Source organism: Podarcis muralis, chromosome 17, assembly GCF_964188315.1.
Source record: "Podarcis muralis chromosome 17, rPodMur119.hap1.1, whole genome shotgun sequence".
Taxonomy (NCBI): domain Eukaryota; kingdom Metazoa; phylum Chordata; class Lepidosauria; order Squamata; family Lacertidae; genus Podarcis; species Podarcis muralis.
In genome coordinates, this window is record NC_135671.1 from 35986305 (window position 1) to 35998575 (window position 12271).

General features: G+C 46.5%; 1 protein-coding gene across 2 annotated transcripts; it reads right to left on the reverse strand.

Annotated features, from left to right (window-relative positions):
* Positions 1-5750: 5750 nt before the first annotated feature.
* On the reverse strand, positions 5751-11197 carry ABT1 (activator of basal transcription 1). 2 transcript variants are annotated; one of them, XM_028712681.2, is made up of 4 exons: positions 11100-11197; positions 9968-10315; positions 9388-9563; positions 5751-7560 (listed from the first exon to the last, which is right to left on the reverse strand). In XM_028712681.2, exons 1-4 carry the CDS (start codon positions 11194-11196, stop codon positions 7222-7224), a joined length of 960 nt encoding a protein of 319 aa, XP_028568514.2. In that variant the 5' UTR covers position 11197; the 3' UTR covers positions 5751-7221. The 2 variants fall into 2 exon arrangements, with proteins under 2 accessions (XP_028568514.2, XP_028568515.2); XM_028712682.2 differs by having other exon boundaries at positions 11070-11152.
* Positions 11198-12271: the final 1074 nt, after the last annotated feature.

The window sequence follows — 12271 nt, forward strand, 5'->3', positions numbered from 1 at the left end:
CCGCTCCCAGTCACCAGTCTAGCTGCCGCGTTCTGGATTAGTTGTAGTTTCCGGGTCACCGTCAAAGGTAGCCCCACGTAGAGCGCATTGCAGTAATCCAAGCGGGAGATAACCAGAGCATGCACCACTCTGGCGAGGCAGTCCGCAGGCAGATAGGGTCTCAGCCTGCGTACCAGATGGAGCTGGTAAACAGCTGCCCTGGGCACAGATTTGACCTGTGCCTCCATGGACAGATGTGAGTCCAAAATGACTCCCAGGCTGCGCACCTGGTCCTTCAGGGGCACAGTTACCCCATTCAGGACCAGGGAATCCTCCACACCTGCCCGCCTCCTGTCCCCCAAAAACAGTAGTTCTGTCTTGTCAGGATTCAACCTCACGCACAGACATTTCCCCTTACTTTCTAGGAGGAAAAAAGTGAGTGTTGTGGTGCAAAAAATACGGTATATCTCTCCCTCCCAAAGTAGCCCAGAGCAGGGTTGGTTGATTTTATGTACAAAGGCCAAGAATGAGAAGCTGAGGATGTATCCAGATGTGAAATGGGATATTGGCAATCAGGATATCCTGTGACTTTTTTTTTTTAAAGCAGTGGTATTTCCTAAAATTTATACATACTGATTGTGAAGAAGATGATGATGATGATGATTTTACTATTTATATCCCACCCATCTGGCTGGGTTTCCCCAGCCACTTTGGGTGGCTTACAGCATATATAAAACAGTAAAATATAAAACATTTTAAAAAGGGGAAACCATCTAAGCAGTTTACAAAAAAACAAGAAAATCAATTTAAAAATTACAACAACAGTATAATTCAGGTTAAAATAGGATACATTATAGACTAGTTTCAGCGTTCTGTGTCACTCGATGACAATTAGATCTACGGAACCAAATAATGACTCCTTATTTCTACCTGATTATTTCAGGTATCTTTGATATGCATGGAGTCAGATTGAAATCCAACAGGCAGAAAAAGAGCTGTTGGGCCTGAAATAGATAACTTACCTCCTGCCTCACTAGCAAGGTCCTGATCTGGATTTGGGGGGGGGGGCTCCAATTTACAGTTTTTTTATCTATTATAGAACTAGGGACGCGGGTGGCGCTGTGGGTAAAACCTCAGCGCCTAGGACTTGCCGGTCGTATGGTCGGCGGTTCGAATCCCCGCGGTGGGGTGTGCTCCCATCGTTCGGTCCCAGCGCCTGCCAACCTAGCAGTTCGAAAGCACCTCCGGGTGCAAGTAGATAAATAGGGACCGCTTACCAGCGGGAAGGTAAACGGCTTGCGCTGGCTCGCCAGATGCAGCTTGTCACGCTGGCCACGTGACCCGGAAGTGTCTGCGGACAGCGCTGGCTCCCGGCCTATAGAGTGAGATGAGCGCACAACCCTAGAGTCTGGCAAGACTGGCCCGTACGGGCAGGGGTACCTTTACCTATTATAGAACTAATTGTGGAAGGGTTGTATTGTTTACTTTTGCCACCTAAATGTTTCCTGTCAGCAAGTCATGAAGAGCAAATTGAGGTAGTTTGGATCCAATCTAGGTAGCTTTTTTCTCCCCTAACTGAAACAGCAATCTAAAACACTATATTTGATTGTGTCACATGGGAGCTTAGAGTTGGCAACTTGACCAGGAAGAAAATGAATTCTCTGGAACCAGAAGCTTGAAAAACTCTTGTTTCTTTTTTTAGAAGTAGGACATGCCTGAAAGATGCCAACTCCATTTCCTGTTGAGAAGCAGTGTCAATAGTCTTATATTTCCTCATAGAAAAAAAATTCTGAAGATCTGCAGAGCTCAGAAATAAAATGTATTTGTGCATTATTTTAACTTCTTTTGGAAATTGCAAATACATTTTTTCAGTATCGTGCTACATACTTGCATTTGACTTGTGCTCAGAGATTCACTTGTCAAAAGTACTATTTTCTGTACCTGTTCTTGGTAATTGGTACCCCTATTTTCTGGTACCTGTTCCTGGTAATTACTGTGCCCCCCACTTTTTTGCCTTTTGGGAATGTCATATTAAATTTTTGTTGGCTGGTGACATTCTTAAGGTTTCAGCTTCTTTCAAGAACACACGTTCTCTTGAGAAGAGGGGCAGCTGCAACTTCTAAAATGCATGAGCAAGTAAAAGCACAGGTGTTAAACTGTAAGGTGCTGTGTACTGCACAACCTGCCATTTCACACTGCTTGAAGTGTTGCTTCAAAAAATAAGAGAACAGGCTGTTTCTCTACTATTCTACCAAGAGAACAATTGCCCTCTTACAGCAGCTGCGAAAGGAAGGGCAGGGGAGGGAGGCATTTTAAATGAAAAATGAAATTCTAGAATTCAACTGTGCTGTAAAGACACAAAGTTCCAATGTCTGGGAGCAGCCACCAAGAAGGCCATGTCCCTGCCAGCCATGCTTGTGAGGGTGGCGGGACCAAAAGAGGGCCCTCCCCCAACGATCTCAGAACCTGGCCCAGTTCATCGGAGGTAATAGTATCTTGAAGGTGTAGATTGAATGCAGATGGGGAAGGATGGCAGTGGTCAGTCCAGCCCCAAGCTGCAGGGGTTAAACTGGCCACCTGTGTAATCTTTACATATGGACAAGCTTTATGCATGTAGGCTGTGTACAAGGGCTTGGGAGCTGCTCACAAAAACATGAACATACACAGATTCAGATGTGTATACACTGGGGCTTGTCATCTCTACCTTCGCGCTCCCTCCCAGACACATGCTTTCTCCCCTCTTGGGGACATCCCTGCGGTTATCAGATCATGTGGTGTTAACCTCTTTGCCTCATTCCTAAAGATTTATTATGAATTCACAGTTGTACCTCAGAAGTCGAACAGAGCCTGTTCTTGAAGTCCGTTCTACTTCCAAAAAATTTGGAAACCAAGGTGTGGCTTCCGATTGGGTGCAGGAAGCTTCTGCAGCCAATCAGAAGCCACGTCGGATGTTTGGGTTCCAAAGAACATTCGCAAACCGGAACACTCCTGGGTTTGCAGCATTCGAGAGCCAAAACGTTTGACTTGCAAGGCATTCGACTTACGTAGTAATACTGTATGCCAGGGGTCGGCAAGGCTTACTGGGTATGGGCCGGATCACTCCCACGAAGATCCTCCGCGGGCCGGCGCAGCGCCGGATATCACATCCGCGCATGTCCATGGCGCCAGAAATCGCTTCTGCGCATGCCCAGACACTAAAATCGCGCCTGCGCAGAAGCGATTTCTGGCGCCGCGGACATGCACAGATGTGATTTCCGGTGTCTGGGCATGCACAGAAGTGATTTTCAGAGCCGCAGAAGAGAGTCCCTGTGCCAGTTTAACGCAGCTTGCAGGGACTTGCCGGGCAGCTCGGTTTGGGGGCAGCTTGTTGGCCGATTAAACAGCCTCTGTGGTGTAGTGAACAGAGAGCCAGTGTGGTGTAGTGGTTAAGAGCGGTAGTCACGTAATCTGGGTAACCGGGTTCGCGTCTCCGCTCCTCCACATGCAGCTGCTGGGTGACCTTGGGCCAGTCATACTTCTTTGAAGTCTCTCAGCCCCACTCACCTCACAGAGTGTTTGTTGTGGGGGAGGAAGGGAAAGGAGAATGTTAGCCGCTTTGAGACTCCTTAAAGGGAGTGAAAGGCGGGATATCAAATCCAAACTCTTCTTCTTCTTCTTCTCTGTGGGCTGCTTCCGGCCCATGGGCCTTAGGTTGCTGACCCCTGGTGTATACAAAGGAAGCCTGCAAAATGCGCTGTGCAGAGTGCTCTTCAGGGTTCCAGCCACCAGCAGCTTCTGCGGCGCTCCATCCTCCCCCCTCCTTTGCTCAAGTCAGTCCATGTTGAGCTGCTTCTGGGTTTTCCCTTTTGAGATTCCCCCCTCCAGTAATAATTTTTTGTACACCTTGGGGTTCCTGTAAGGCTTGCTGCTATTTCCCTCTTCTATGGGTAGGGGCAGTTTGGCCTGGGTAAGGACCCACACTCGGAAAAATGGGTTTGGTGCTTTGCACAGCAGGAGTGAGAGCAATATTTCTGAGTTCAAGAACAGGAACCGATAGTTCAGTAACTGGAGCTTTATTTAGAGGGGCCTCTCTGCTGCTAAAACTGAAAGGCCTAAGGAGCTGCTCAAGTTGTGCGGTTCCAGGGCAAGTCCTCAGCCTGCCCCTTCCAGAGCATTCAAGGGAACCAACAAATCACAAGCTCTACCAATACCCTCTGGGCAGTCTGCAGTGCACCATCCCTGCTGCTGCCTCCCCTGAGCGCATTCACCCGGCTGGAATTGCAGCTTGATGCACAAAAATAAAAGCCAGTTTTGCTTCTTCCCACCACCGGCATTCGGCCCCCAGGAGGTTGCCCAAGAGAGAGTGCGGCCCTCTGACTTGAAGAGTCCCTGCCTCTGGTATAGAGGTTGTGCATACTCTGCTTCCCCCTTGTGGTAATCCCTTGCCATTGCAATGCAGCCAAAAGCACATCTTTGTCCCCAAAGCCGCCTTTTGGATGCAAAGAAAATGCTCGTGGAATGCATCCCGCAGCATGTTGGCCTCTGCATGCTGCAATGAGGTTCTGGCCCACAAAACAGCCTCAGTGAGAGGCTGTTAAGAGTTTCTTTGGAGTTGCTGAAGATGCGTCTCTACATGGTATTTGACCCCCAAGACATGTTTTAGGATTCACCCTGTTCTTTTGACTATTCTATTTTAATACAGTATTTTTAAATTGCTGTAACCCAACCTGGGGCTTTGTGGTCAAGGGCAGATAAGAAATAGAATTAAAAAATATATATGAAGATGATGATGCCTAGTGGTGCAGCTATAAAACTGCTAACACATTTGCAAAGCTAAGCAAGGTCCAGTAGTTTCAAATTGGATGGGGGTCTGTAGAGATTTCTACATTGTAGGGCAGCTTTCCAAACTTTTCATGTTGGTGACACTTTTTAGACTTGCATCATTTGGCACCCTTGGAGGAGAGGGAAGTGTTTGCACAACACACCTACAATCTGCAGCAGACACTGATGTGTTGCAGCACACAGTTTAGAAATCTTTGTTGTAGGGGGTTGGGCTAGAATAGTTGACCCCCGGTGCCAACTACAATTCTGTGATGCAAACCAACCACAAGCCTTTCTATTTGTCTGAGCAAAATTGAAATACAGCAAATTTTCTCAATGTTCTTTATATCTTTTTGTAAACCACTTTGAGATAAATAGGGTCTCAGCTGGCATACTAAATGGAGCTGGTAGACAGCCACCCTGGACACAGAATTTACTTGTACATCCACGGACAGCTATGAGTTTAAAAAGAGGTAGAACTGGGTATCCTCCACATACTGGTGAACACTTATTCCAAACCCCCTGACAATCTGTCCCAGAGGCTTCATATAGATGTTAAAAAATGGGGGGGGGGGAGGGGAAGGATGGAGCCCTGAGGCACGCCACAAGTGACTTCCCAGATGTCTGAACACTTGTCCCCCCTCCAACACCACTTTCTGGACACAGCCTAGGAGGGATAAGAACCACTGGATAACTGTCCCCAGCTCCCAACTCCTCTAGATGGTTCAGAAGCACACCATGGTCTGTATCAAAGGCTACTGAGAAATCCAGCAGGACCTGGAGGCAGTTTTCACCTGCCGGAGAACCAGTGCAACCAAGGCAGTTTCAGTCCCATGATGGGGCCTGAATCCTGATTGGCAATACAGATGAAGAAAGGTTAAATTAATAATTTAGGACAACATGAACGGGATACAAATAGTTCAGTTTTGAAGGGAAAGGGCGGAGTGAAGGGAGAAGGAATTCTCAAAGTCTTTCAGAGCTTGTCAAATTGCTTTTATTTTTATGTCTGCCTTCTCACATCAATAGAGCAGGAACCTCTCCATCTTTCACTTAGAGGCAGAAAAGGCTGAGAATGTAAACTCAATATTAATCATTATACCAGCTTGTTTCTATGCCTTTCCATGTCTTCCTCCTCCTCTGGAGGGTAAGATTCAGAACCCATATTGCAGAACTAAAACACATCAATCATATTCCAGCAGAGAAAAGACATTTGGATGGAAACATGGAAGCTTTCATCAGGATTTCTGGGCTCCAAGTACCAGACACAATTCCAAGGCCTCAACTGAGATTGTGGACCATCAAAACTCTATTCTGCTTCAGGCTTTTCCTGCATAATGAAGCTGTATGTAACATATAGTGTATGGCTTACCAGAGAAATGCTGAGTGTTTCAAACCAGAGCTACAATAATCCAACTGTTCTTTTACCTAAACAGGGAATCTGATACTGTACTACTTTAGAACTCTTCCCACTTGATGTCCACACACTGCTGTTGAAGAACAGACATAACCAGTGCTTCACAAAATGATTTTTTTATTTACCAGATGGTACCTGCTTTCTCTCTCACACATTAAAAATGGAAATAATTCCTAATGTAGGTGGAGTCTGCTTAGGCTTAATTTCTATTGTTGAAACATGGTGAAATGCAAAATAAAAACAATAAAAAATTGAAATAATTCCAGTAGTAACAGACCACATTTTTTGGACAATATATGAAAATGATCAATCCCAAACCCAATTCAATACTTTTTGGAAAGAGCATTTTCATGGGGTCTGTATGATTATTGCTGTTCTAGCCCCTGATGTTTGCTTCAAATAACAGCTGCATGTTGACTTAACAGTATTATCACCTTAATGTCATCAAAACACATAGAATCTCCCGTTAGGCGCTTCTCATTCCAAAGTACCTTGGTTGATCAGTGGCAGAGAACTGATATGTCCACAAAGGCACTGCTTGGCCTGTCCCCCCCCCCCCCAATTTCTAAAGAAGATCAAGGTTCCTATTAGCAACTGGATTCTAGCTAGTTTCAGCTCCCCTCCCCTGCAGCAGCATCCGATCTAGAACAGCACACTATCCCGCTGGATCAACTTCTGAATTTGATTCGGGACTGGGCAAGGTGGGACAGCCAGCGCCAATCTCAGCCGCCAAGAGAACAACCAAAAGAGCAAACCTTTGCCAAATCCCCACAGGGGAAAGCTTTCATGCTGCTCAGGCAAAACTGGACAGCTTCCTAAAAAGAGGCTCCGCACAGCAGAAAGATCAACAAGTTTTACAACCACAGCATATGTATAAAATGTGCCGTGCACCTGACATCAAAGAATGAACTTCCCCTGCCTGCTTTGGCAGGTTCAAGAATAGACTGAGTCTGCTTGGCTTATAAAAACCCAGCAGGCAGCAGCTAAACCAGGGTCAGCAGCAAATCTGACATTCCAGAGGACAAGCGCTACTGTTGGATATTGAAGATCTTGGATAGGAGAGAGCTGTTTGACTGGGATTTCTGCTGGATCTCAGCAGCCCGGGCCAACTGCTTCTTCAGGCGCTTGTTCCCTTTGCTGGTCTGGATTTCCTCCTCAGTCTGGCGCTGGACAAAGCCCCAGCTCTTCTCCTCCTGTCCTCCCTGATTGCCCTTTTCAGAAAAGCGCTTGCTCTTCTCTACATTCTGCAGGTAGAAATTAGTCTCACGCTTGGCCAGTGAAACTTCGGCCCGCATGCGCTGCTGCCGCACCTGACGCTCATAGGCCAGTCGCTCGCTCAGGTGAGTCCACTTGAAGCGGTGCAGATACTGGGGACAAAAGACAAGGAAACTTAAGCCCTGCAGGATCAGGCCAAAGGCCCGAGTCCAGCACTCTGCTTCTAACTGTGGCCAACCAGATGCCCTTATGGCAGGGGTCTGCAACCTTTAAGACAAAAAGAGCCACTTGGACCGAAGAAAAAAAAACTGGGAGCCGCAAAACCATTGCAACATTTAAAACAGTGGGGAGTGTCGGGGCACACAATGCGCCTTCTCCCTCGCTAGTATCCGCCCCAGAGCCGCGGCAAAGGTGTAAAAGAGCCACATGCGGCTCCAGAGCCGCGGGTTGCTGACCCCTGCCCTATGGGAAGCCTGCAAGAGGGACCTACTCCATAGGCCACTCCCAGCAATGGGCATTTAAAGGCGTGCCACCTCCAACAGCAGAGGTACAACATCTTCTTAACACTTTCTAAGAGTGATTCTTTATATAGTGCATTGAGTCCTGGGGTCTCTTTTCCTTCCCATTACAGTGGTACCTCGGGTTAAGAACATAATTTGTTCTGGAGGTCTGTTCTTAACCTGAAGCACCACTTTAGCTAATGGGGCCTCCTGCTGCCGCTGCACATTTCTATTCTCATCCTGAAGCAAAGTTCTTAACCCGAGGTAATATTTCTTGGTTAGCAGAGTCTGTAACCTGAAGCGTATGTAACCCGAGATACCACTGTATTAAAAACGTAGGCTTAAAAGATTTGACAATCGTGCAACCAGGAATGGCCAACGTCTGAATGTTCAAGAAGCACCTCTGTTCTCCAGACATTAGTCCGGGGACCCCTGCTCAGTGGGTTAGTCTCTATAATCATGCAGCATTAAACATTTTAGTGATATGGAGAACTCGTACTTGGATGATCTGACATCATCAAAAGGAGCTGGAATTGGAGCAGAGAAATGACTGTACTCCCCCAAAAGGATCCCCTCATGACCCACATTTGGCAGCAGCCCATTGCTATTCCAGAATGTAGCTAATTTGCCAATGCGACGCTGTTCGCATATGAAAAGATACCCATATGGATTCATTGTTTCTTCTCCTTGGAAGTGAAATATTACTTTGAGGGTCAACTCTGGACTTGACCATCCCCGTTCCCCCCACCCCAGCTCCCTGGGCTTTGGGAGCAAGAACATCCAAGCATAGTTTTGTAAAGCTGTTTTGCACCACATTAATGAATAGATGGATGTGAGAGAGGCTTTTGCAAATTCATGACTTCCTTCATTCAGTCCGGTACCTTCAGAAAGGTGGAGTACAGTGTCAGATTTAAGGTGCTGGTTTTGACCTTTAAAGCCCTTCACGGCCTAGAACTCTTGTACCTATGGGACCGCCTCTCTCGGTATGCCCCATGGAGAGCCTCAAGGTCCATAAATAGCAACACCCTAGAGGTCCCAAGCCCTAAGGAAGTCAGATTAGGCTCAACCAGAGCCAGGGCCTTTACAACACTGGCTCCAGCCTGGTGGAACGCTCTGCCTCATGAGACCAGGGCCCTGCGGGATCTGATTTCTTTCCGCAGGGCCTGTAAGACAGAGTTGTTCCGCCTGGCCTTTGGCTTAGAATCAATTTGATTCCCTCCCCCTCTTTCTTTTTTCCTTTCTCCTCCTGTGAAGAGGCTGCATTTTAATGTTTTAATGTTGTATTTTAATTCTTGTTTTTTAAGTTGTATTTTAATCAACTTGTTTTTATTATTGGTTGTTAGCCGCCCTGAGCCCAGTCTTGGCTGGGGAGGGTGGGGTATAAATAAAAATTATTATTATTATTATTATTATTATTATTATTATTAAAGGCCACTTTACACCTCATTCCTTCAACACCCACCCTCAGCACCCACTTACCTTCATATTCCAGAGGTCATAATGGAATCGGCTCCTCTTGCGGACACCCATGGGCGTATTGTGCAAACTGGCAGCTACCACCTTTGCGACACGCTTATCCCTGAATTCCACCCAGCCTTCAGTGAAGTTCTTGGCATTGCTACCTGCTTTCTTCTTTTTCTTTCGTATAAATCGCTCTGCAGGACACAGGAGGGTTACAGGTTTGTGCAGAATGTGACAATAGCCTAGTATTAAATGCAAACTCAGTCCACACATCCACTGGCTTCTAGATTTCTCACTCAACCGTAGTTTTTTCCACACCCTTTGAAAATGTAAGAATTGCACAACGCTTCAGTTAAGGTGGCATACAGATCATAAATCAAATAACACTCTGAAATCAGCTTCTCTACACTAATCTCCACGTCTTTCATACGCTCCCCATACCAGATGCTAACACCGGTTCTAAGGCACCTGCATCCAACATGATATTTTGCTTTGTAGCCTTTCACCATGGCGTTTATTCTGCCTGACTCTGTTCTGCTGATTGGCAGACCCACCCACCCCTGCCCACTGCTCCCCAATACACACCAAGAAGGCTCACCTTCAGGCTGCAGGAAAATACGTCCTACTTCACCATGCACACTAAGCAAGTTACGGACGTGTCGCGGCCGGAAGCGAGGAGGGATGTGACCAAGGTAAATTATGCCTGGCACAACTTTTTTGGCCCCATCTTCAGTGGAGAGATCCAACTGAACCTCACTTCCTTCTTCCTTCTGGTCAGTCACTGCCTCTTCCTCTTCAGTGTCCATTACCAAGTCTTCAGCTTTTGGTGTCTCCTGACACTTCTCTACACCTTGATCAGCCATCCAAGTGTTGCTCTTACTGCTATTATTATACTGGATGGCGTTGGGGAAAGAAGGGAAGGTTGCGCTGGGAGGTTGCTTTCTTCCTGCGAGGAGAAGAGACATTTCAAAAAATAACAATACTCAGGAATCTGCAAGGGAGAGAATGCCCCTTGTTAACACCCTGACCCTCACTGCCGCCCATGGGGATCCCTCAGTGTCTCAGTCCATGACATTTATTGTCACTTGACATTTATATTGCTCCTTATCCCATAAGCCATGGGTAGGCAAACTATGGCCTGGGGGCCGGATGCAGCCCAATCGCCTTCTAAATCCGGCCCGCAGATGGTCCAGGAATCAGCATGTTTTTAAATGAGTAGAATGTGCCCTTTTATTTAAAATGCTGGGTTATTTGTGGGGCATAGGAATTCGTTCATATTTTTTTTCTTTCCAAAATATAGTCTGGCCCACCACAAGGTCTGAGGGACGGTGGACCAGCCCATGGCTGAAAAAGGTTGCTGACCCCTGCCATAAGCCCTGGCTGGCAGCAGCCACTACTGGGCAGGATGATGGAAGTCTGTTGCCCGGTCCTGTCTGCTTCTCGGGCGCTATACTGTGGCCTGGTAGACTGAACACGATGCTAACAATACAGCATAAAGCAGTGGTTCTCAAAGGGGGTAGCAGGAACAATCAAGGGCGATTATACGTGCTGCTGCCCTGCATGATGTTGCGTGCACGCCTTCACACGTGCTCACACACGTGTCCGTGCCAAGCAGGTCTAAGCCTTAAACCTCCATGCCCCTCCGCTCCACTCTCCTGCCTCGCCCGTGTCCCGTCCCCGCCACTCGCTCCCTTCCGTACCCACGAAGAACTCTCACACTCGGTGCCCACCTGCAATCTGCGCGGAACACTTCCGGCGTTCACTTCCGGCAGCTGTCGCAAAAGGAAGGCGGTAAAAGGAAGTCCAAGCCCCGCCTCCCCACCCCATAGAGATAGGAAAAGAGAAGAGTGACACGCATGCGCAGCTACTCAGACTCCAATCAAAAGGAGAAGCCGCCTCTAGAATGGCACGAGTCAGCCAGATGATTTTTTAGGCCCGTCTGAAGAGATAATTATTGAATACACACACACACACACACACACACACACATTTCAATGCAAAATTACAACAAAAATTACAAACATTGAATCCAAAATAAAACTATAAAAACAAGAAAGAATCTACAAATGAAACCATATCTTCATTCTAATCTAGTCATTACATACATGTACACATATTGCCTTCCTTCCTTTGTTCTAAGACCTCAAAAAATTTACTCTTTCTAAATTGTTGTTTCTAATCTTGATTACCTCTACCTTTATACTTTTTAAAGAAAAAGAAAAAGGAATTATTGAATCTTTATTGATGTATTTACTTATTTATTTTTGTTTTATTTGCACAAAGCAGCTAAAAAACTGCTTTAAAAACAAATACATCCGAGCGGTGATGCAAGCTGCCGCAATTCCTGCCAAAGCGCCTGATTCTCTGATTTTCAGGGTCGAGGAATCCAGTGCAGCCCCTTTTCCGCTATCGACAGGAGCAGGGCGCAGCTGCCCTGGGCGGCATCCTCGGTGGACGTATGGCAAAAAGGGGGAAAGGCATGATTTTTGCAGAATTACTCTGATACTTTTTAACGCCTCCCCCTCCGCGCTCATTTCCAGCTCCTCTCCTATTATTGCATCCCTTCTGCAAAGCCTACGGCAGCCCGGTCACCTACATTGCTCCCATCCGCTGCCCAGCAAAATGCGGTTCACAATTTCTCTCCTGTTGCGTTTTATTTTTTCCTAAACTATGTGCAAAATTAATAATTTCTTTTTTAAAAAATAAAAAAATAAAATTAAAAAGCCAGCTTTGAGGTCGCAAGGTACGGGTGAAGGCCAGGAGTGCCAGCTTGGCCCTGCGACTGTGGGGGGCCGGGGCCGTAGGTGCCATGCAGTAATAATAATAATAATAATAATAATAATAATAATAATAATAATAATAATAATAATAATATTTTATTATTTATACCCAACCCATCTGA